The sequence below is a fragment of the Falco punctatus genome (assembly GCF_963210335.1).
Source record: "Falco punctatus genome assembly, chromosome: 9".
Taxonomy (NCBI): domain Eukaryota; kingdom Metazoa; phylum Chordata; class Aves; order Falconiformes; family Falconidae; genus Falco; species Falco punctatus.
In genome coordinates, this window is record NC_137589.1 from 34163373 (window position 1) to 34189147 (window position 25775).

Sequence of the window (25775 nt, forward strand, 5' to 3'; positions counted from 1 at the left end):
CTCAGACTGGTAATTTTTTTAATATAACTGTGTAACTGCACAGTAAGCCTAGTATTTCCCCCTTAGCTCTTGTATTAATGAGAAACAGTGTTGTCTAATATTACTGTGTTACTTGTAATTCAGTAGAGCTCAAATAACTCCCTCAGGCTTGGTGGCCATACTGTGGCAGATGCTTTAATGTCAGGAAGATGTCCTCTCTGCACAAAGAATTTAAGTATCTGACCTTTGCATTGGCTTTGCCAGTGAAGAATATACCCACTTTGCTGGTATCAGGTTTATGCAACAACAGAATTATTTTACTTGCTCTAAAATAAGCCAGTATTTAATTTTCCTGTTATGTTCCTAATAATTAAATTTAAAAATTCTCAAACTGACGTACTTGATCTTTAGACTTTCAGACGTGTTCCTCTGCTAATTGCTATGTCAGTGTATTGATGCAGCCACATAGCTGGTGTTCAAATATTCCTGTGCATTCAATAGGAAAATATGATAGGAATGCTGTCACTGTGCAGTGAGAAAAGTTTGATATTTTTTCCCCCCAGAAAGTCTCGTTAGAAAGAACTTCAGCCACTGAGATTTGAAAAGGTTTGTTTTGTGAAGCTCTGTCATGCCAAGGAAATTGCTTTCTTACATTTTCTGTTTAAAAACTAATCAATTGATCAATCTCTTCCCATCTTCCTCATATACTTGTTCACCAGAGGATTTCCTTCCATGCCAGTTTTCCAAACTTCAAGTTGAAAGATGCAGGTAGATCTTGTGTACCTATGCTTCAGCTTCTGAATTCCATGTAGAATGGTCAGAGCTTCACAAAGGCGGCATTAAACCTTCGTATCTTGGCAAAATGATATTTTTTCCCAGTATTTGAGAAAAAGACAATGACCATAGGAAGCAGGTAGCTGTGTGCTTCGATACATCAAATAACTTCTATCAATGCAGTTTATATATTCTTCCACAGCTTTTAATCTAAAGGCATTTTTGTGTTGTTTTTTTTTTTTTTTAATTCATGTCTTGATTGCAAATCAGACAAGTATTGATTGAATAGCAAATAATCATCACCAGAATAATTGTAAACCAATTTTGTAACAACATGAAAAAATTTTGCACTGCCAAATGTCTTGTTTAATATCACATGAAATAATGGAGTTACCATTCAAAATTACATTGCTTTTGCTTTTTTTTTCATCTTCCATTTACTAAGCAGTACTAGAATGACATAAATATTTATCTGTGCAGGTATGTTGCCTGCATTATGTATGCTATCTTTCATTTTGCTCTAGGAAGGGAACTACATTTTTAAAGACTTGTCCTCTGGTGCGGTCATACAGAAAGTTGACTCTACTACCAGCAGGGACAAGGGCTGGCATCACATCTGTCTGCTGGCCATCATGCTAATTTCTAAAAAAATATGTAGGGTTTTGAAAGCAAAGGGAAAGCATGAAACAGTGGAAGAGACCATCTTTACATTTACACTTGGTTCTCTAAGATATGGAATATGACCATCAAGATTTTAGATTAATTTTGGTAGTGTTCAACGGAAAACATCTTGATTGTGTGGTATTAGGGCCAAGGCTAAGATGCTGATTGTCTGTAGCTGCTCAAGGCTTATTGAAATTTCTGTATCATCTCTGTATGTTTTTAAAAGTAAATTGGAAAGTGGCATAGCTGCTCTGCATTTTCTACAAAGCTAGGTTGTCACCATTCTTATTACTATTAATTACTTAACTAAGACCTTATATTTATACCATTTATATGCAAATTATTTAATTAAGATAGAGGTTGAGTTATGGGCCCTTAGTGTTCCACTGCCTTTTCTTTTGTTCTGATTCCTCAAACTGAAACAATTCCAGGCAGCGAATGCATATTCAAGGTCTTCTTTCATAGCCTGTACCAGAAGAATGATGTGTTATGCAGTGTTAGCATTTGTAAACCTGGAAGTACAAGCTGGAGTGTCAATGGCCTTACAGCACAACTTCTCATAACACAGAATAATGGGAAAAGGAGAATCTTAGGTTATGTGGTAAAGAATGAAGGTGCTGTCCTGGGGTTAAATAGCTCATAGAAAGAATTAATGGCATTACTTAATCCAGGATTCCCTTTTCCATGTTCCTGTAAGGTCATCTGTATCATAGTGTGCTTTAAAAAAAATAATGACAATATGTTGGTATTTTGTTTTATGTGAGAAGCCTTAGAAATGTTTTAATAAAATGTAGTCATGGGACAACTGGAATTTATTTGAAGGTCTTGATAAGTTTGGAAGCTTTCATTAGAAGATGCTCCAGATCATTAAAAAGAAAATAAAAACCTGATGACTAGGCATGTAGAAAGGCAGATGTTGGTCTCCAGTCCAAATACATACAGTAGAAGTGGTGGGGGGAAACCTTCTTGAGATCTCAGACCCATAAGTAAGCTGCATTGTGCGAAGAGAACTTTTTTATCTTAAAAAAGCGCACACTGTGTTGATCAGGATTTCTGTCTTTTGAGTTAATACAAGACAATAGCACGTGCTTCTGCAGTGGGACCAGGCTTATCAGAGCAGGTAGAGAGTCAACCAGGCCACGTGATGTGTTGTTCTTTTTAAGGGCCAAGGAATCTGAGGATGAGAGGTAACCACTGAAAGATGATGGGTGAAGATGGGTGAATTGCAAACATTGTCTGAGGAGCACTTAGGGAAAGAGGCGGCAAAGAAAGTTTTTGAGGAAATTTTCAACTGCATTCAGCAAACTGAATCAAACTGATGCAGATTTGCAGTTCCTCACCAAGCTTTTGTGATGATTTGGATTAAATATGGGGTAAGATGTGCACGCAGCTGGTATGCAAAGGAGACTTGTATGTTAATATAACATAATTTCTTTGGAAAAATTCTTACTGTTGGCAAACATGCAGAGGTTAGATTATATATTCTTATCACTTTGAGGAATTTACTCCTCAACCATCTGGAAATAGCTTTGGGACCTTGTAGTTTCTTAAGAAAATTATGTTGCAAGCATTGCAACATAGAAATCAGATGTTTCATTGCTTCTCTTACTGCCAAGGAAACAATGGAGGTATCCCATGTAAAGTTGTAGATTATTTTTGCAAACAACATTTTGTTGAACCATTTGTCTTTTTAATGTCTGTCAGTGGTAGAATAATTTAAATTTTCTCTGGGATGTCTTAAAATGAGGGGAGGGAGGTGGTTTGTAGTAGGTTCTGACCCTATCTATAGCTTTGCAATCACTATGTACATAAAACATGGATAATAGAATGGCCCAGCACAAATAAACTTAAAAACATATGCCTGCTTACAGCTTTACTTTTCTAGTATAACTTGTTTACTAAAAGTGTATTAGAAAGACTTTTTCTATAAATTTTGCCAGGAGATGACTTTCAAGTAGGTAGTTATTTCTTTACTTTTTACTTGATTTTGTAGACTCTTTCCATCAGTGTAGTTATTGGTGGTATTGTCTTTTTCATCAGGGTGGTGGGGTTTTATATCATTTTATCTCTACTAGTGCTCGGTATTAGATTATTATTTCATATTGCTTTTTTTTGCATCGTAATTTCTAAGGTAAGAAATTAATGAGTCATGAAGACAAGATTGCAGCTTCTTTTATTTATCAGGGAATGAGATGGAATATAAGTGAACATGCTGAGTTTTTTCAACTGAGTTAAAAAAATATCCCAAATATGAAAACAAAAGAATAATGAAAAGACCAGAAAAAAAGAAACAGAAATAAATATTTAGACAAATCTCATTCCAATTAGCTTGTAGATTAAAGTTTCTTTTTAAAGTGATATAATCCATAAAAGAAAAATAACTTCTTGTTCAAATACTAAGGTCTGTGTAGCGTACTACCAAGTTTCAGAGGGAAAGTGTTTTCAAGGTCTTTTCATGAATGGTGTGTTATGGAATGGGGTCACTCGAAAAGGAATAATTACAGAGTGATCAGAAGATTCCTTTGAAAAGATTGTGCTAGACCTTCTGTGTGGTTTGTGGAAGAACAGAAATCAGTTTTGCTCCTAGGGTGGGCTAACAAAATGTATTGTGTTTTTACAGCTACTTCTATCTTTGCCCCAAAAGATGCATGCATCACCTCGGCAGTGCACTCAGCCTCCTTAAGGTCATTGCCTAGAAAGCAGATCTTGGAGTTGTTAGAAGTACAACATGCTGCTGTACCATTTGACCAACTGCAAAAGTTTAGTTCTGAACTCTAATGAGTCTTTCTTCATCTCTTGTCTTAGTACTACCAGTCCTTAAATAATTAATTCCTCTTTGATTGTACCTCTTTATGTGTTTTTAGAAACTTATTTGTATTATTTTATGTTGTATTTTATTTGTACTCAGACTTTTCTCTTTGTTTCAGAGCATGGAGTTACAATAAAGAATTAATTTGAAGAATATTTTTTCACCCTTTGTATAGCGTTCATACTGAGGATCTGTGATCTACAGTAATTCTTATTCATTTGGAATATAGTAATTTGTTCCTGTCAGCACAGGGGCTGGTTTGTTGCTTTAAATTGCTGACTTTTGTTTTTCTTGGCATGCTCCCCAATACAAATTGAACATCTGACAAAAATCTATTTGTATGACAGTTCAGTCAAGATAGGTGCTCTGTGTTGCCTAACAGTACAATTTGGGGTCCCCAAGATAAAAGTTGACTGAATGCCAAGATTTTAGTAGAGCTTGTTTGTGCAGATAACAGAGGTAATCCATATTCCTCAGGTCTGTACATCAGACAGACAAAGGAGAAATATGTATGCACACCGTTCTCTTTGAGACAGTGGACTGGTAGTTTTTTCTTAATAACAGTGGGGACTATCTAACCCCTGAGAACAACAGAGACCTGACACCAGGGATGTTCCTATATGAAATTAGAGTGATTAGGAGGTTCTTAGAGTGCTTCTCCCCCTTTAGCAGATACTGCCTAAATAAATTATTCAGTGGATCTGGTTTGCAGCGCCCTGGCAATTTCTGCTCTTATGGGGTTATGTCTATTTAGAACCAAACTCAGATTATTATAGATCCGAAAGTTGATCCATAATACAGTGGAATAGGAAATCCAGCCACTAGGTCTTGACTGTATTTTCCAGGGTGATACAGGCAAGTGTAGCAGCCTTAGTGGCCATCTGTGGAAATACTGTTTAGGAAAACATCTACTGGTTTCTAATGATCCCAGCAATGATTCTTCCAATAAGGTACGGAAATACCCTCTTTTTGATGGAGTGGTCAGATCAATAACATGAAATCTGAACTAGGAATTCTAGTGGCCTAGCAAACAATTTTTGATAAAATAATTTTAAGGTACAATAATTGCTTTTCATCCGCAAATAAAAATATTCCCCAGGTCAGCTGTATGCAACAGTGCACCCCATTTTTGCTGTTTAACTGTGGAATCTCTTACATTTTGGTGTTGATGCCGAAGTATCACTCTTCTGGGTTAGCGCAGGACAAGTGTTTTCCAGGTTGACAGCCATCCACACCATGAATTTAGTCTTGAAGACTTCTTGCTAGTTACATTGTGTTACTCCGAGGGTGTCTTGATGCCCAACCTGTATATACCTGGGAATTCTCGGGATATCTTTGAGTATGAAATCACGTATCATTTTATATTAGGATTTTTTAACACACAAATGTACTAATTAGTTCCTTATCCATTTACTTGGAAGTATCTCCTGAAAGACCCTAATTCTTGCTTATTTCTCTTCTATCTGTAGATTTACTGATCTGTTAATTCAGGTTCTGTGATCATCCATTTTTTTTATGCCTTGCAAAATCTAGGTAAATAAATAAAGTATAAATGGTTCATCATGCAGTGTAGTCAAGATCAGCTGGAACGATATTTTGCTTTTTTTCTTGATCTTTCAGACGGAAAGACATCTTACCTGTTCAGTTCTTTCTTACCTTTTATCGAACTTTCTCCATCTCTTTTGCAGAAAGGATATAACAAAATACTTTCAACATGCAAACCGATGTTCAATAAATTTTTAAAACAAGAGTATGTTGATTGATTTTTATCATCCTGCTGCAGATAAATGCCCACAGTCGGTGTCAACGTTTCTTGTAATGTTTTAGGTCATGTATTATCAGCTATATACATCTCGATTGAAGGGGAAAAAAGTATAAGCTGTCACCCAGCAATCACCTAAGCTCCTTCCCTAGGGCCGGTGCTTCAGAAGTCTTTGAAACTGTTGTGATCCTGTTACAATGGTTGCCATTCTTCTGTAGACCCATAAAGCTGCCTGTAGTAACAGTGGACAATGACAATGGACAAATGTCATTTGGGGCTCTTCAAGATAAATGTTCTTTGTTGTGTGGCATACGGCCCTGTGTGGGACAGGAGAGAGGGAGTTTAGGAGACAACCCAAAAACCTGAGCAGAGTGAGGGAACCAGTAGGGAGCGGTGAAAAAGGGGGAAAAAAATATGATGCCTTATCACACTTTGTGATAGAAAGAGGTAAGTATTGATCACACTGGAGAAAGCATGTGATAAATTGGGGTAAGAAGGTACAAGCTGGGAAAGGTGTGAAGTGGAAAACTGATGAATGATAAGGAAAGAAGAGCAGGTGCTTCACCTGAGAGTTTAGTAGGGTGGTTGCTGTCACGTTCAGTGTCTTTGTGTGAGTTCATTTTTAGGTTAAAATTTTAACCTAAGATTGTTACATAAATTTGTATCTGTCCCTGAATGCTGAGAAGTCAAAACCCTAGATATGTATTACACACTTGGATCGTTTTTCCTTTCATTCCTTCTTTCTGTGGTTTTGCATATCAGGTTTGTGAATCAGAGTTAGAAATACTAGGTTTGCCATATGCTGTCAAACTTTGTTTTTCTTTGTATCGGATCATCTGTATTTGATGCTAACAGCTTTGTTATACTAGAATTTTCTAAACTGTGCCATACAAGAACAGCTGGTGGGGTGGAGGGACAGATGTTTGGTCAAATGGGACTGGACCTTTCTTGCGCTTCAAAGGAGCTGAGCAGAGATAAAATATGACATATAGTTCTCTTTTTCTAGTAATTTGAATATTTGCTGTTATTTATTAAGAGATTGGAGAGCAAATGACCTGTATGAGCAGAAATTGGAAAGTAATTCGTTAGATAATCTTTCTCTTACTGTGGAGTTTAGCCTGTTGAGATGAGAACCTCTGAATTCATATTGCCAATATCTGCCCCATGGAAGTACTGTTACAACATTCTGTGATATAAATTAATTGCTTTGGATATTTTAATTGTTACCTTCTTTCTTTGGAGCTTCACTTCAGTTTTGTTCTAATGAAAAGTGGGATAACTTTTGAATTTAATCTTTGCCCTAATATTGAGATCTGAACATCTTTCTTCTTGTGCATGAATGCTTGTTCAGTTGCTATTTAAATAAAAGAAGTATTATGTAAGCACTAACCATCAAGGTTTATTAATATGAAGATTCTTAGATGTACCTTAAACTCCCTGAACATCAGAAACTGCCAGCGTCTACTGAAATGAGAATTATTCCATCCCTGCTCTGTTCCTTAAGATTTCCCCTTGTTAGCCATTAATGGCCACTATGGGAGGCAGTACAAGTTCTGGACTAATTGAAGCTTTGACTGATATGGCAGTCTTTATGCAGTCTTAACATAAAGTAAGGTTTTCCTTAAGGTTCACACTACATTGTCCTGACATTGAAAATCTAGGCAGATCAATAGAAATGTGTAAGCATTGTTGGTGACAACATAGGAACAGGGACAAAACAGAAATACTCAGTGCATTTTTTTAGTTTGGACATCAATATTTACTGGGAAATGAGCTACTGCCAGTATCAGTGTTTCTCATTATTCTTTTTGTTGTATGTTGGTCCACTTAGAGGCAGAATTTCTGACTGCACTACAGGTAAGGGGAAAAATAACAAGTTAGCAGAAGCCTGTCTATCAAAAAGACACTTTAAATGCCAAATATCTTGTAAATACCAATATTTTGTGTAAATATACTGTCTTTCTGTTACGCTGTGTTACAAGACTTAAGATTTAAGTTCTGAAGAAATGAACCAAGCAGGGGAGTGCTTGGCATGGCTATTTTTGATACATATATGTGCATTATAATAACAACAAAATTGTTCATCCATTTTAAGTACTTTAAGAAAATTAACATTGTTTATAAGTATTTTCATTGAATGGGGGAGACTGAGGAACTCAAGTGCAGAGGGTAATATCAAGAGGAGGACTTCAGTTAGAGAAATTATAGGTAGTGGATTAGTTCCTGACTTTTATCTCAGGTAGTGTAAAGCAAGAACTGCTAATCATCAGCTTGTGATAAAACTAGAAAATGCCATGTCTGAACATCGGCTAGTATTTTATCATATTAGCTATTGATTTAACACAGCATGAAACAACTGGTTCTGTCCCAGTAGTGCCTGGTGGGGAGCAGTGAAGATACAGATTTACTCCTCCTCCAATCTGCTGCAAACTTCAAAGCCCAATTGTGACCACTTGACTACTAAAATTACTAAACTCAGACAATTTTTCTTTTTCAGACAAGGCAATGTTTCTGCACGTAAGTGAACACGATCTAGAAAGAAGGAAAGGAATTCCAGCTAAATCATGTTAGGGCAAAAATAATAAATGCAATAAGTATGGACAGCAAGATCCAAGAATTGGTTTTGACTGGGCTGTGCTATACACAAAGTATTTTTCATTTTCCTTTTTATTAATCAACAGTTTGAGCTAATGTGCTTATGGTCCAACATACTTGCATTGAACTACACAGAATGAGCACCATGTGGCTATATTTATATGCAAACCACCTTAATTACAGCATTTTTCTATTTAATTATTCTTTGCATCAAGCATTATTTTATTCTGTATTTAATGCTGAAGTCAGAAATTATCCTCTGCTACTCTCATTGAATAGTTTTTCATATTTATTATGATTAAAATTTTTTGGGCTCAACTGAAATTTTCTTATTTTGTGTATTATTTTCAGAAATAAAAAAAAAAACAAACAAATAACAACATGTATATGGGTGGAAAGATGCCTGAGAGAGAGACTGTGTATGCTCAGTGAAAAAAGGACGGTGCCTAAAAATAGCTTTTTATGCACTGAAATGTATTTTTGGAAAGGCCTGCTTAAGTTTCTTTGGTTTAAAATAGATCCTATCAGAGTGGCACAGATGTAGGTGGGACAATTCAGCTGCCTTGGAAACAACTCATTCATCTGCCTTGCCCTCATTCTTAGTGTCCGAAATAAGATGTGTCTTTATGGCTTCCTCTTGTTTTTTGTTCCTGGAGTTCACAGTGGACAAAATGTGTGATTTATTGATAGAAGTGAGCTCTGTAGCAAAATTTTACAAAATATAGGAAAGCCTAAAAGCTGAAAAAATACCATCTCTCCTAGGCTTTACTTACTATTAGAAATGCGGGGAGTGGGAGAACTGAAAAAAGATGATGGTGGCATTCAAGAATGGAATCTGTTTCGGCCCTCTTATAAATTTTCATTACAGTTGCTGATCTCAGTAGTGTCTGGCTACAGAGTGCAGGTACAGGCTGATAAAGGCAATTAAGTAATGAATGGAGGAGGAAGGAAGTAACGCTTGGATGCTTCTTTCTGGGAAAGGAAGGAGCTGGTGGAAACTACCAGCAGATGTCTTGTTAGTGTTAGCAATGGGATTCTAGGCTCCAGATGGAAATACTGGCTGAAACAAAGATGCTTTAATGAATGCTTCGTGTTTTGCTTTAGCCGAGATGTTTATCACCCTTTACCATGAGCTAATTAGTGTAAGCTAATTAGTTAAAATCTTAAGCCTCCTTGAGTTTTGTTTTTTTTTCTCCCTGCTTCACTGTCTTTGGGAGCACTGTCTTTCAAAAAAGTTGGCCCTCATAGTATAAACTTCTCCCCTTGGAGGAAAATGGCTCCATATATTAATTTTCTCGGTTCATCTGTCTGTTGGTCCAATACACTGAAGTTTATTGTCTGTCTCCAAGATTTAGCAAGTGATTAAAAACCTACCACACAGTAAAACCTTTTGACCACATGGCAGTCTGATGTACATGATCCTGATGCATAGTTCCTCCTTGTCTTCTAAATAGCATTTGTTGGATAAATTATTCAGTTAAATTGCATGATAATAGGTGTTATTAAAAGAACAAAACAAAAAAAGGCATCACTACAATATATGAGTTAGATCATTTCAACAAGGAGATGGATTGAGATGACCAATGAAGATTTCATAAAACAAACATAAGCTTAGTGTTTTACTGGGAAAGGGCACTGGGAGTTCTCTACTCCACTGTTATGCTTAACAGTTTTCCCTGAAAGATAATGTTTCCGAGAAACTTGTAGCTCTTACATGTATGCTTATTATGTGCATATACCACTTCTAAGTGCTTAAGAATTTCTGCAGATTAACCTGAACATGAATTGAGGATCAATTTATCTGTCAACAATACTGGCTTAATGTTGGTAGTTTCTATTCTTTGTGTCCAAATTTTTTGTTGATGCTGTGGTGCCTTTTGCCTCCAAGTCTGAATGTGAGCCTATGCTATAAACAACAGAAATAATCTCACTTAACCCCCACCCACCCAAATAAATAGTCAAGTTGTGGATTACTTTGAACTTGTATCAGATGTGGTCTTACACCTGAGGTATCTTTTATTTTCAAACTGTTGTCTGAGTAGGGGAGGGAAGGTGTTCCCCCTCTCCAGCCTTGCTCTTGCCTTTTCTTCCAGTGTTGCTGGTTGAAATGACTGTGGTTAATAAGGGTCTGCAAGTTGCAAAACCTTTGTGAACAAATTAGACAAATATATGCCAATGTTTGCTGTACGTATCAAGGCAAAAGGCACTAACAGCAGCTAACTTTAAATTTAGCAAGCTAGGTTATCAGACTGGTCTTTGAACATGCACAGGGTGGTAACAGGGAAGCACTAGATTTTTCTGGAAGGTAAATCTGAGAAGGAATTGAACTTGAGTGATCTCATGTGCAATTTAAAGGAATTTCCATTGACTAAATAGGCAAATTGGTTAACTTAGCCAGCTAAGTTGATGTGGAGAGATAGGTTTTGTATTGAAATAAGATAGCTTAATAATGGTCACTTTAAGGAAACAATAGAAAGGAGTTGTATGAAATACTGAAATTAAAGTACTCAAAAATATATTACAGGAACAGAGTAGTAGATGTAGGTTAACAGTAGATAGCAGAATAGCTGCAAATCGGCAGTGCAAAGGCCAGACAGCACTGTGTTGGCCTACAGAGAGGTTACAGTTAAAGTTGTAGGACCATTCAGTCACCCTTCATGCATCAACTGATGCCTGGCGTATTTTTTTTGAGATTATTGCACATGAGTAAAAAGGCAGGCAAACTATGGTGCAGAACAGCCCAAAGCTGAAAGCACCTTGGAGAAACTGAATTCTGATGAAAGTAGTGTATACACAGGGACCAAGACTTGTTATAGAGCATGGTAATTCAAAAAAGCAAAAAGATGACAGTTATAATTAAAAAAAAAAAAAAAAAAAGGATATAAATACCAGGCTAAGGGGAGTTATTCACTGTCATGTTTGGAGAGTGCTATCCAAGCCTGAGCAATGCTTATCTGATGTTTTCTATGCTTGAGTTCATAACTCTTGTATTTCATTATATTACTCTTCCGTGGATGTGGTCTTGTTAAATTGGAAGCAACGGTAGTGAGTTTTCGAGCATTCTCTGAAAAATAGAAAGGAGGGAGAGGTCAGTTCCAGACCTTTGAATTTTGAAAACTCTTTCCTTTTCTAAGTTATTAATTTTAAAAGGCGGAGCTCAGGTAAATATAAGATGCTTTTCTAAATACAGATGTCTTTTTCACAATAGAAGTCATCCTCTGTTACTCCTTAAATTCACAGAAACGATCAGTTGCAATTGTCTCACAGGTCACCCGTTTTCTTTGCTACCTACAGCACATGCGGTGCAGCCAGGTTGTTGACCATCAGCCGTGTTGGTGACATACGTGGTCCGCTGGTCCTGAGTTTGGCATGGAAGTAGTTTTGTAGGCAGAAGCTTCATCTTTCACAACCAACATAATGCAATGTGTTGTATCCTCATGGGGGTTTGCTTGACCTTCGTCCTTGCCCTCACCCCATAATGAAACTAAAAGTGTGTTTGATGATGATTGTTGAAAAGAAGATTTATAGACCTGTGACTTCTACTTAAAATGGGTGATAGTATCTCTGCATTAATTTCACTTCAGCACTTGAAGTTTGGTTTCTCTCTGCTGTTGTAGGAAGCTGATGACATTTGGCAGAGTGGCAGAAGACAAGTTTTAAATTGTGCATTTCTCTTTGAGTTGCCTGCAATCTTTTTTGCATACATGCAGGGAGGGCAGGCAAGACCAGGAGTGGCTTAGACATCAGCTTTTGCCAGCCAGCACATACTGTCAAATTGATTCTTTCAATCAGCAGCTTCTTAGGATTTGTAGAATAGATTTTTTTTTTTCTTTTCAACAGAAACATATCAGCTTGGGTTTTTTATTTTCATAAGGAAATGATTGTAAGTCCAGCATTGCAGCAGGTTGTACGTTAGCACTATGTAATAGTTTTCTCTCTTCCTACGCACAACTGATAAAAACTACGCTACTTAGGAACAGGAAAACCCCTTTAGAATTGTGGTCTGAAGTGTCTAGTCTATTGCTCCTGGATCAGCTTTACAGAGAAATTCAGAAATTTTGAAAACTGAAGTTTGAACACAATTTCTTAAGCTATTTCAATTATTTTATTTCCTGACAAAGTGTTTTTGTGTTTCTGCTTCAATTTGAGCTTTAAAATTGTTAAGTAGGGTCACCTGTTTTTCTTCTACATTTGTTAAACAGTATCTTTTTCATTTCTGCTCAGCAAAAAATACTTAAGTATCTTTTTTTAAATGCAGAGATGCAAGTGTACGTTCTGTGGTATTTAGCAGTCTATCTGAGGATCAGGTCACTTTATTTGCTCTTTAGTGAGAGCAATGGCAAAACTTGACTATTCTCAAAGAACACCAAAAAAAATCTAATTTACTCCTCCAAATTATTTCTGGTTATGCTAATCCCGAGTACTTATTTACATCTAGAGTGTGCCAAACTCTGAAACAGATACCTGAAGATTTTTTTTTTAAAGACACTAACAAATTTTGTATGTAAAGAAATGTTTGTGGTTAAAAAAGCCTTTTTGTTTGTTTACACAGATTTCACAAAAAACCACTTTTCAAGCTGTTTTTAAAACATTGAGTCTGAAAAATGGAGAGGTTGGGACGAATGGAATTGCTGGGCCTTTTGTCTGAAATACACCTCGGTTTGTTGTCTGTTTGGGTGCTGCTTAGCATTTAGGAGTGGGAAAGCTATTCTTTGGTTCAGGTATGAAAATGTGCGATACTTTATATCAATTATTTGGTTGATTGCTGAAAGTGTGTTGGAGTGAGGGGGCATTGGCTAGTTCTGGCCTTCATTAATGGGAACATTTCAGAATGTGGATGGTAATTAAAGTATAGAATGCGGAAAATTAGGCCAAAATTGAATAGAAATGAATAAGTATGTGTCTGTTGTGCAGATGTTGGAAACAGATTATTTTGGATACCTCTTTCTATCTACATCTTATTTGGTTACCATGTAAAAATGGGTCATACACCATGTAGATTGTTTCTCTTCCCATTGCCTTTTCTGTTTTTATGTTGTGATGTATCTGTATAGGTAGTAATTTAGCAAAATATCCTGTCTGCCAGGTGTGGGAACTAGCTGATTGTATTGTAATACCAGATCATTACTTAATTCATATGCAACCTAGCCTAGCACATGGAAAGCATTATAAATCTATTTACAGTGTGGCTGGTCTGATGATAACATTGTATTAAATTCCCAGGTGAGGCAATTTAAGCAATTGCTTTGCCATGTGTAGGCCATGGAAATTAACTTCTCATATGCTTTAGTAATAGACGAACTTCATTGGTATGCTCAGATTAGTAGTATAGCAGAATTCTTACAGTCTGGTTACATGTACCCTACTTCACATGTAGAATCATACAGGGGGGTGGTACTGCAGATCACAGATCTTAATTAGTTTAAGCTGAGTTAATTCATTTCAATTCTAATTTAGTTGGGCTTGCCCATGAACACATTCAGTTCTATTGGGAAATGTTAAGGCTTGGGTCAAGTAGACAGATTGTTTAAAGCCAAATTGCCAGACAGAACTGAGCAAGTGTATCTGTTTGAACAAGGCTTTAAGGAAATCACCCAATCAGTATGCAAAAATCCTGTTCATAAACCAAGAGAGATCTGCCTGGAATCAGAAACTCTTCCCTGTCAGAAGGTCTGGGTACTGTAGTACATTTAAAACAGCCCTGAAACTTTCTTGGTCTTGAAGTTCTTGTGGAAAGTAGCTGAACCCTTTTGTGTCATTGTGTGTTCGTGTGTGCGCTACATTTGAATGCAAACACATACACGGAGTTAAAAACTCTTGTGTGCTTAGACTTCTTATCTATGTATATGCAAGAAAATATAAAATAGAAGGAAAACTTCTATATGTGACAGACCTTCACAGACAAAAAACTGCACGCAGAACCTCTTAAACCTGTATTGAGCTGCCCAGAAATGCCTTGGATTACAAACTCTGTAAAGGTTCTGTCTTTTCTAGAAACATACATATAAAGTACCAGTAGACAGTGGTAACTGACAACTAAGACTAAAAATGTTGACAATTTCTTGATTTGCCTGGTTAGCTTATGTATAGAAGTCATTAACTATTTATAAAATGCATTATGAATTGGGTTCCTTCAAACTGTAGCAGAGTGTGTGACATTTCCAGCTCAAACTATCATTCTTGCATTTGGCTACAGTACATATTTATAAACAGCTGATAGTTATGAACTAAAAAAAGAATAATATCTAAAAATTATTTAATTATTGAGTTTGGATGAACTGAAATAATTTTTATAGCCACATTTAAAAGTGTTGGCGGATATTACCTTAATGAAAATAAGAATAGTGATTCAAGATATTGATATTTTGGACAAATCCTGAAAGAACAAATTAACACTTTAGTTCAAAAGCCTTTCCTTTTATATTATTGATTCATTTGGTAGTGAAAGTGTGATCAAAAGTAGTATCAAATTATTTATTGATTATGGCAAAGAGTTATACCTAATTGTAGTCACAGAGTTTTTTTCTTTTAATTTAATTGCTGATTTTCAGATCATGACAGATTATTGCAATAAGAGAACAATGATACAAATATATTTATTAAGTTCAGTGGTGATGATATAAAGGATTACAAAGGGCTTCTAAAAATTGTGTTATTAGCATCTGTTCTTTTCCCCCATGAAGAATATTCTTTTTCCTTTCTTCCATGCAAGCACTTATGAATGAGAACATCAGCCAGTTAAATCTTTCACATAAATGATGTGTAACCAAGGACCATCTCAGTCTCTACACATAATTAGACAACTTGTTCACTGGAGAACAAGCTCATGAAGAATCATGCTCCTCATCTCAGTCTAATAATGATAAATACATTCATCACTAACAGAATCAATGGGGCTGAGTCATTTTGTGAAATTGGGAGAGACCATACAGTTGAACTACTAGACTGCAAATGGGAAGATTGAATCTTAATCAGAAAAGAAGATTAGATATTTATTGGTATATATTTGTAATTTCCTTCCTTGTTTGATGTGTATCAAATAAAAATAGGAAAATAATATAATTGAGCAATCTATGCCAATTTGTTGGCTTTTTGGTGAAAAAAGAGAAAAACAAAACCGATCTCCATATGATATTCTTGCATACTGTGGAGTGTTTTAGTCCCCCATAGTGATGAAATGAATAATTTAAACAGGCAGCTCTGATACCACAGCCTGTTTAAAGGTTCTCATTTCCTTTAATGCTGTAGACTACTTTAGCTTGGTTAGTATGAAACTGTGACAGCTGAGATCTCCAAAAGATTTGGCATAATTCAGCTCTTGTAGTAGGTCCATGATACGCTTTGTCCTTCCTATGTACATCTGTAGCTTTAGTATATAGTCTAGATCTGAACGCTAGCAACTGAATCACAGATTGGTGAACATTGTAACGATGATGATCATAATAAAGGGTGAACTACAGAGGATAAAAAGCTAAATGTGTTGCTCTGAGATGACCACTGCAAGGCTTACTCCACTGCTAGGTTACTAGTGTAAGGGGTGACCCTCTTCCAAAATTCTTTGTCACAAAGGTAATGAATTTCCCTATGCTCAGTGTAATTTCTAGTGGATTGTTCCCTGTGCCCCAGTCCCAAGCACATTTTTTGACATGATTGCCCAGTTATGGAAGGTTTGAGGAGGGATTTGTTTTTACTGAGTTCCTTCTGGTAGTGACTACCATGGCAGATTGTGAGGGAAGCTCCCATCCATAAAGGAAGGCCCTACAACTTAGTCCTTGTTGCTCTTGGGTTTAAAAGTGATCATAATATAAAAATCAAACCGATTTTAGACAGTATGTTACAATTGCTTTCTGTCTCTTATGGTGCATGTGGGAACACTAACTGACTAAGGGCCTGTTACTTGGCCAACAGAGAAGTTGAAAGCTGGGCTGATGTTCTCTTTATGGACTTCTCCATCGTTCTGTTGAACGCTGTGCTACCTTGGTAGTCTTCAGACGTTTGCTTTCCATTGCTCGGCACTTGATGTAGTTTAGAATGAGTAAGATGATCAGTTCATGAGCAAATCTGGTGCTCATAAGGTGTGAATAATAACTGTCATAACGATTAATGAATGACTGTCTTAGTTTTGTGGTGTTTCCATGAACTGCTGTAAACAAATGTTTCCTCTAACTGTTGTTTTCTCTTTCTTTTGTCCTTTGATTTCTGGTCCTTTCCCAGTAGGCCTTCATAGCCTTAGTAGCATAGAAAACACTTGGTAATTTACTGCATCTTTTAAGTACAACCAGTTTGGTCAAATGTTTGTTGATCAGGTTTTGATTATTTTTTTATTTTTTTAATATAGAAAAAAGTCTTCCTTTTCTATTTAGTGGCATCACTGCGATGTTATGCCGAGTTCTGTGTCCAGCTAGCAAGTGTTCTTCAGAAAAATGCATTTGGCTCCTACACATGCATTTCTTTAATGCTTCTGCTATTAGTATGTATTGCCTTTCCCTGTGACCTGATTATCAGAACTAGGAACACACATTATGTGTCTTGAGCGTCACTGAAGCTGCTTTCATTGCTGAAATGTTAAGGATGTGACTGTCTTAGAAATGCTAGGGTTTTGCCATGCAGATTTGTCAAAATGCAGCAGTTGAAGAACTTTTTAATAACTTTTACTTGCAGATTTTATTTTATTTTTTTATCAAATAGGTATCCATTAGGGGGCTCTCGAGGTTTAAGATGATCAGCCTTGATACCAATGGCTTCGGAGCTTTACTTCCTAACCCTTTTTTCTTTTTGTTTTACAGAAAAGGTCACGAATCGCCTACAGTGATGAGGTGCGGAATGAGCTCCTAGGGGATGACGGGAATTCCTCAGAGAACCAGGTAGGATGCTAATCAAGAAGCCCTAGTGGGTGGCTGGAGGGTGAAGGAGGTCACTGGCACACTGGGCTTCTCAAGCTGCTCCTTAACAGCATTAGCAACAACTCATGTGGAAGTGATACTGTTTAATGCAAAGCTGGGGTCTTAATCAACTTCAAAATGTTTCTTGGAGATCTTACATTTAACCCTTTAACTTGTGATCACTGTCTGCTATCTTAAAAAAAATCTTTTCTTCCCTTCTCTTTATTATTTAGTACTTAAGAAATAACTTGAAACGCGCTGTTTGCCGACAAAGCCAAGGTCTTCACCTCAAACACATGTAAAAGGAATAAAAAAAGTACATAATGCAGCTTTGATAATAATGCAGTATAATTAAATCAACACTGGCAGGCAAAACAAATGAAAGTGCGCTCTCAGAATTAAGCAGTACCCCACTCAGTTTCCTTGTGTGAATCCTTCCCTAAACAGATTTTCTCTCCTTGTACCAAAAACACAAGTTGTATTAATAAGAGCATGCTTTCATAATACATGTTGTACTAGAACGTAGAGTGCTAGCCATCTCTTTTAATGAAGGAAAGCTTGATAATCCTGAGTCTTTTTTAAAATCTGGTACCCGTATTGTTGTTCTGGACATTACAGTGAGGATCCTGCTTGACTACTGAAAATTATAAAGGCAACATTATATTCAGGGAACTTTGACCCACCTCTTAATATTTGTTCTGGTGCTGGAACTTGTTCAACAAGCTGTGTCTGAAAACAGAATGTTTTGTTTCTTTTTGAAAATCACATCAGCTGTAATCAAAGTTGTGCATTTTGACTTAGAAGTTAGTTGAAAGTTTTCTAAAATACCAGATTTTCTCTTCTGACCAGATAGAATTTAAATTATTTTGTTATTAAAAGTAAAAATTGTTTGTCTATCCTCAATGTAAGCTCACTTCCACTAAGGACAGGAAAAAAGAAAGACTTGGAGACTTATCCCAGTACAATGAATTTTAAAACACAGACCCCTTAAGCCTTTTAGTTAATAAAAAGCCTAAAATACTATACAGTATTTTAAATGTGCTCTGTAAGTTTTAAAGTCTGCATAAGACTTTTATACATACATTAATGAAATTATACACAGGATACAGTTTACCTGTAGACAAAAGACCACAGTCTAGGTTAGCAGCTCTAATAGCTATGTGAAGAGTTAAATATAAAACATGTTAATCTTCATATTTATATATTATTATAAGGGGAGATGAAGAGGGGGTTTATCCCTAAATAATTAATTTATGGAAAGGATGATTTTAGGGAAAAGTGTTTCACAGTATGCATGTCATGACTGTAAACAGTCCTGTGAAAGTGTTAAGATTCTCATTTTATTTCTTTAAAGTTGCTGCTATTTTTACATTTCAAGAAAAAAATTGTGTGAATTCAGACATAAAAGGGCAATTGTGATAAGAAGCTTTACTTATAACAGAATATTTTATGTGTAGGGATGAGATAAAATATGTTATTTTCACTTTTTAAGGAATGGTTTAATAACTGATTCACATGTGCACTTTTTTTGAGTTATGATCTTTTTTCTAAATTTGATGGAAGAAACATGGTCTTGTCTCAAGGAACCAAATGATACCTTCAACCATTTGTCAACATGAGTTTTTTTCTTCCAAATGACCACTTTTTAAGCGGCAAAAAATTCTGGCAGATAAAGTAGTTTTTTGTAGTCTTTTAGGTAATCAAAATCCTTTTCTGTAACCCAACTTGAAATTGTTACTCCTCTACCCTTGAAAGTTCTGAATTTCTTTTCTCCCTTGAAAAATGTTATAAAATATCACCATAAAGAATTTACCTAACTTCTTTTAAAAATGTGAATACCAGCACTTTAAAAAAAATAAAATATTTATTGTGTTGCTCCAATAATCAATCTTGCAATCTCTTTTTCTCACAAAATATAATTATTTATATTTGTACTTATATGCATGTAGTTTTGGGTACAAGCAGTTAGTGCAGAAAGTTAGGTCTGATGTTGAACTTATCAGAATGTACAGCTATCCAAATCAAGGGTAAGGTTTGGGTACTTCCCATATACTGAGCATGTCATAGCGATGTATTTAACTCAGTAACCCCAGCTCTAATACACTATAATTCCTATGCATTATTGTATCAATAGCGAACTTGAACTAGATGATGAAAGGATGCTCAGGTATAACTTACAGTCATATAAAATATTTGAAGATGTTTCAAATTCTTGTTTTCATTTTGTCTGATGAAAATAAATATAAGTTCTTCTGGAAATAAACATAGGTAGATGGACTGACCCTCACCCTAATATTGTAGGACTTTTGCTTCTCAATCAGTTTGGATTAGCTTCAGTTAAACTGAAAAACTGAAAAATTCAGTCACCAAACTGTGAAAGGGGAGGGGAGGGATTCCTCTTCTGACAGAGGATCTGCTGAAAAAAGTTGCCAGCTCAGAATTGGTCCTGTACTAATCCACAAATATTGTTAAAGTCTGCAAATAGAAATGCTGAATACCTGGTTAGACTGGGGTGTTACCCAAGGGAAACAAGATATGAGCTGCGCGTTTTAGGTATGGTCTTTGTCATCATGATAAACATTTGCATAATGTTTTTGGTGGAGTAAGAAGACAAAAGAAGCTTACTGCATACCTGCTAGTGTGACCGTATTAAGTGTAGAAATAAATGGGGTGCTATTGGAAAAACAAACAATTTGGATCTTTTCTTTATTCAAATTCTGTTTTTTTTTAGATGAGTTTCAAAGGTAAAATTACAGCAAACCACAGCCAAGTTATAAGCTGTAATGAAGAGGGTCATAGGTATGGGTTTTCAGTTGTTCTCCCAAGAAGATAGATTGAAGTACAAAGAAGAAATTGAAGGATTAGCAGCTGATGATTTATCCTTTGTCTTCTTCATTTTTCCAAAATGTCTCCCATGAGTAGCAGTCATTATGTGTTGATGACAAGTTAGGATACAGTTGTCTTATAGTGATTATACCGAGATTTAAGTAATTTAACCAAATAAAGTACATAGAAACTTCTTGTAAGAAGTTTTAAGAATTATACAATCCTGCTATTCTAAGTTTCTTTTAAATAAATGCATCTTTGTTTAATGAGATATAGTGCTCTTAATGCATTTCAGGTTTAGTAAAGTCATTGCTTAGTATACGCTAATTGCTTCTCAATTTGAATCATGTGAATGTAGTCAGGCGAGGCGCATATGGAAGCTGAGAACCCAGAGATGTCCCTCCTTGCATAAAACCCCCACCACTTCACAGCCCCAAACCCAAAACCCTACTGTGTACGTTGGGTTGTTATTTATTTTCCGGGAGTGGTCTTAAACAGGCTGTTTTGCTTGTTGTTCTGGCCACCAACATTTATCAAATCCCTTGAAAGTTTTGAGTTTTTCAGTGCAATGATACTACTTAAAGTTGTGGCTTCACTTTAATAATAATAGAACTGTTTTATGTGGCAAGTTGTATCTTTTTCAGAAAGTACATGTTGGGTTAAAACAGAAATCCTTCTTGACCAAAATAATGCCAGGTATGGTATTGCCAACTTCCTTGAAATGCAGTAGTCTTCCTTTCTCTTTCACAGCTATGTTCATTAGTAAGCTTAAATAAATTCACATTAGGTTAAACTGCGTGTCTGTGTACGCATACATTGTATATGTGATTTGTGGTGAACAAATATTTTGTGGCTACTTAATTTCTAACTACAAAGTTGTGATAATATTAGATTTGGGCTTGCTGTGCATAAAGTGTGTCAAACTTCAGCTACAGACCAGGGGGTGAAGTTGGTCAATTTAATTCCCCGAGATCTAAAGAAGGTCGGTATCATTTCATATAGCCCTGGCAGAGCAGATCATTACCAGACACAAATCTGTTCGTTACATGCCGAGGGTTTATAGCAAAATAAATAGACTGTCATCATAAGTTCAGAAAATTGTGTGTTCGACCCACGATAATGTGTAAAGGGCGTTTAATAGAGTTCAGCATTTATTCGTTATCTATATGCGGACAGAGACGGCGGTAGCGTTATCAGCTTTTTAAAAAAAATTCGGTAGTTTTCCGTGTCACGTGACATGCCTCACAGACACACACACGCGCGCACACACGCACCCCCCCATCTCGCTCCCTCGCTCTCTGCGGTGCAGTTTTGATTTTAGTCACAGCAGAAGGCTTAGCCACAAGAGATTCCACTGGTTCAAACCAGCATAAACCAGATTATTTTTTTTTTCTTTTTAGCCTACAAAGGAACAGATTACCTCTTGTATCAAATTCTGTATTGAAATAAAAAAAAAATAAAAAAAAAAAATCTTTGTTTCAAAAATAGGCTGATTATCATAACCTAAAATGGTGGCTGTGCACACGGCTTAACGCTGTTTACAGTTGAGCGGTGAGCATAATAAAAATAATGTTTCAAAATACAGAAGTAAAGGTAAGACATTTTCATCAAGAGCATTGTTAAATGGGGGAAAAATACATCTTTTGTTAATTTGAATGAATATCTTTCAGTCAACGTTAAAAAAAAAAAAAACCCAAACCCTCTCCCATTACTTAGCTGAGCTGCAAATCCCATGCAGAGCTTAAATTCAGCCATGCAGCACAAACAAGATAGAACATTTTTGTTTGGGACCTATTGAAAAAACAAATGTGCAGCATTTTAAAACTCTCATTGATTATAGCAGGGTGGCATGCCCAAACGGGCTCTGTTGCGGGAGAGTAGTTTTAAACTTTGGCCCTTTAAGTATCATAGTCAACTGAAGAATGCTGGCCTCAGAAAGAAAAGATAGCTATGTGATCAACTCCCAGATCGTCTCTTTCTAAAGAGCCTTAATGTTTGCCTTTTTGGGGAAAAAAGGGGGGGAAGATGTGGAGAAAGAGACCAATTTATGATAGGCCAAGCACTTGAATTTCAGCGCCGGTTCGGCGGACAATGCAGTTTTCTTTATACCAAATTCTAGCGAAGTTCCTTTGGCTACACACTGAAGAGCCATTTCAGGTTAAGTCGGTGTGGTAGTAGCCCTCCTAATTACATCTCGTTAGAGCCTCGTTGTCCGTTTTGGTAACGGGGTGAGGCGTATGTTCATTTTTAGACCAGCCATATGAAACAATAGAGAATAATGGAGGTTCTTTTGTTTCCTTCATGCTGGTGAGGCTTTATTAGTAGTAAACATTCTCAGTTTACACATGTGTTGAAAATTAGTGTTAGGACACTGTGGGTGAAGTATCAGCATAAACTGAGATAATGATGTAGCTGTTGTAATTTCGAATTCAACTGGAATCGGTGAGAGAACTGTAATTTTTTATAAAGAGACACTCTTATGCAGACATTTGTTGTGAGTAATTATACGTTTTGTTCCAGTACAAATAATTAATCTGTCTCTCTAAGGGGAGAGCATATTACAACGTAGCTTGATAATCAGACAGGGGGGTTATTTAGTTTTATAGTAAACCTGCCAGGACAATATTATTAATAGTGTTAGATTATGTTGATTTACAAGCATAAATTGATAACTATAAATGTATCGACTATGTGACTATACACACACTATACGTGTGCATATATATACACACTGTGTAGTGGTCTAGGATTAAGAACCTGAAATGGGTCTTTTCTGAGGGAAATATGTTTCGTGGTGTTCCCTGTTCCTTTGTCTATTTTTAAATATGCTATGCAATAAATCATAATTCTGAGCCATTTAACTAAGCTGCTGCTTTTTTTTTTTTTTTTAACTAGAAAAAACCCTCTATATGATGTTCAATAATAAAATCAGATAATATAGTTACAGTAGAACGCAGGTGTATAAAAACTGAAATACTGGTTACATGCTATAAAGATGCAGTCATCTATTAATAAGTTAGATCTGCTAGTAAAATAAGAAATCAGTTGTCACAACTAAAATATACAGAAAACATTCTGAAAACTTGTATATACAAAACCACTTCAGCTGTACAATCTTCGAAGAGAGGAATAGTAAACTTGTTTTTTTCTTTATATTATAGACTTCTATGAAGTCATTCCCCTTTATTTCATGATGGTGTCTTAGATGTGGTTTAAAAGAGAATTTCACACTATTCTCTTTGTTTAATGTGACAGTGTGAGAAAGTGATCTTTATTCGTTCAAAAAACTCTGCATGTAGTCTATGTTTAGGTTCTTTTAATGTGTTTGTCTGTGATTTTTAAATGCTAAACATGTAAACAGATAAATTGTCAATGTTAATTCTGTATCCTGTCACACAACTGATCTTTCTTTCCTGCCATTTCTTTCCTTTTTATCTTTTTTGTGCGTTCATGTTGCAGTTGATAAAATTACGTGAAGAGGTGAGTACTTTCTTGCTTTTTGTTGTCTAGCTTCCCTTTAAAGCTGAGTTTCTAAATCTGAAGTAGATCTTTTTGTTCATTGTTGCAGGGAAAACTGCACAAAGCAAAAATATTGATTACATTGCTTTAAAATATTCACTGTTGTACCTCTTTTTCCCTAATAATTGTATACTTACATAGGAATCTCTAGATCAAACCTTAGAAATTAACAGTCTTTGATAGTGGAAATTTTTTTAAAGGCACTAGAAAAAGAAGGCGAAAAAAAGATAAAACCTATTATTTGATCTCTGCTAGAATACCATGATCAAATCAGGTACAGTAATAATCATGTTTGCATCACAGAATCTTTGATAGGGTAAATACATTTATACACTGGTATTGAAAGTGAAAGCATTGCTTTGGTAAAAACCTGTGTTGAAACACTGTAAAATTTACACAGTATTTCACAATGTTTTGAGTTTGGTGTGAGGCATTCAAGTAGCTTATGTATTATGTTGGATATTGTATACCCACTGAAAATACAGTACAGGCAGACCTACGCACTCATATCAATATTTATTATTTATTTGTGAGTGCTGTAGATCTGTAGGTGTAACACTAGAGATCAGTATTCCAGAACACCTTTCTTCCAGTTATAAAATGACTCATAAATATTTAGAGAGAGAAGCCTGTTTTAATGGTCAATTCCTCAAATGTTTCAGTATATTTTCTGAAATTAATCTTCTCTGTCACTTACTGCTGTTGCAAAGCAGGTATCTGAACTGGGTTTTTTTATTATTTCCTGATAGCCGCCAAAAAGAAGGTCTCAGTAAAGTCAAGGTTACTTACAGGTCAGATTTCTAAGGGTTTCGTATGGAGAGTTCGAACCAGTGAAGTATTTGAATAAATATATTTAGATGCAAGAGTATTTTAACATCACATATTTGTCTGGTATCTTCTTTTTGAAATGTGTGCCCAGACGTATCAGTAATGAATACTGAACTCTGCAGGAAAGGATTTGTAAGTTTTAGAAATGGTGATGACAAAGAATTGTAAAGTAACCAGATTAAGGACAATTACAGAGAATTCTTAAAAACAGTAAGATATTTGTGATATAAAGATTCTTTCAGTAATTCCCCGAGTGCTTTGTTTTTCCCTCTTCTTGTGGAGCCGATGCTAAATATGTTAAAGCTACAGAGTAAAACAGTTAACAAAAAACCCAAATATTAAACAAAATAAATGTGTAACCACATGAAAGCCCTCCCACTACTGCTGAGCTCCCCTCCCCAGTAGTCCCAGTATTTAAACAGATGACAATATTGTTGCGAGGGTTTGTATAACCCGATTTCTGAGATTTTTCAGAACAAAGTTCATTTGCTCATCCCTTTAGCAACACCTGCATGCCTGCCTCTGTGCTTTTGTGTTTTAAGAATGTAGTAGGATCATTTTTGCTTGCAAACAGATTATAGTTTTATAAACACAAAGATTCCTAATTTGTAAATTTACTCTGAAAATTTAATCAGATATAAAGAACAAAGCTGCTACTTAACTGCTGATCTTTTTCAAATATCTGTGAAGGCAAAGAAGAAAATTCAGGATGTTATTGCAAAGGGCTGCAGCTTGGGAGCTATACTGAACTCACTCATACATTTTGAAGCTTATAATTCCTTTTTGTTAGCCACCTAAAAAAGTTAAAAACATTGCTTCTGGTAATTTTTGTCTTTGCTTTTCCTTGCTAACCTCATAAGTTACTTTTTCGTCTCTGCATATTATGAGAGCAACAGCAAATAGAACTAAATAAAGGGATTTATTATTTTGTCTTGATCAAAATTGTACAGGTAGAGAGCGAAATAATTTAAAAAACAATTGTTATCATTCTTTTCTCTGCACTTAGGTACCCACTATGTGTTAGATAGGATGTAATTGCAATGGTGTTTTTATACCAATGCAAAATGCACATTAAAGTTTAAATGAAGGCTAGTACAGTGACTCAGGCATAATTCCTAGCTCGTCACATAGTGAAACA

The 25775-nt window shown here is 35.8% G+C and overlaps 1 protein-coding gene across 9 annotated transcripts in view; it reads left to right on the forward strand.

Annotated features, from left to right (window-relative positions):
• The window catches only part of VTI1A (vesicle transport through interaction with t-SNAREs 1A), a 274053-nt gene that overhangs the window by 38414 nt on the left and 209864 nt on the right, over nt 1-25775 (forward strand). For 5 of the 9 annotated variants that reach the window (XM_080403348.1, XM_080403340.1, XM_080403342.1 and 2 more), the window contains exons 4-5: nt 17369-17446; nt 23750-23770. In XM_080403348.1, coding sequence (XP_080259474.1) covers nt 17369-17446; nt 23750-23770 — 99 coding nt within the window. The remainder of the gene's footprint in view (nt 1-17368; nt 17447-23749; nt 23771-25775) is intronic. The other 4 variants (XM_080403341.1, XM_080403343.1, XM_080403347.1 and 1 more) reach the window with 1 other exon arrangement.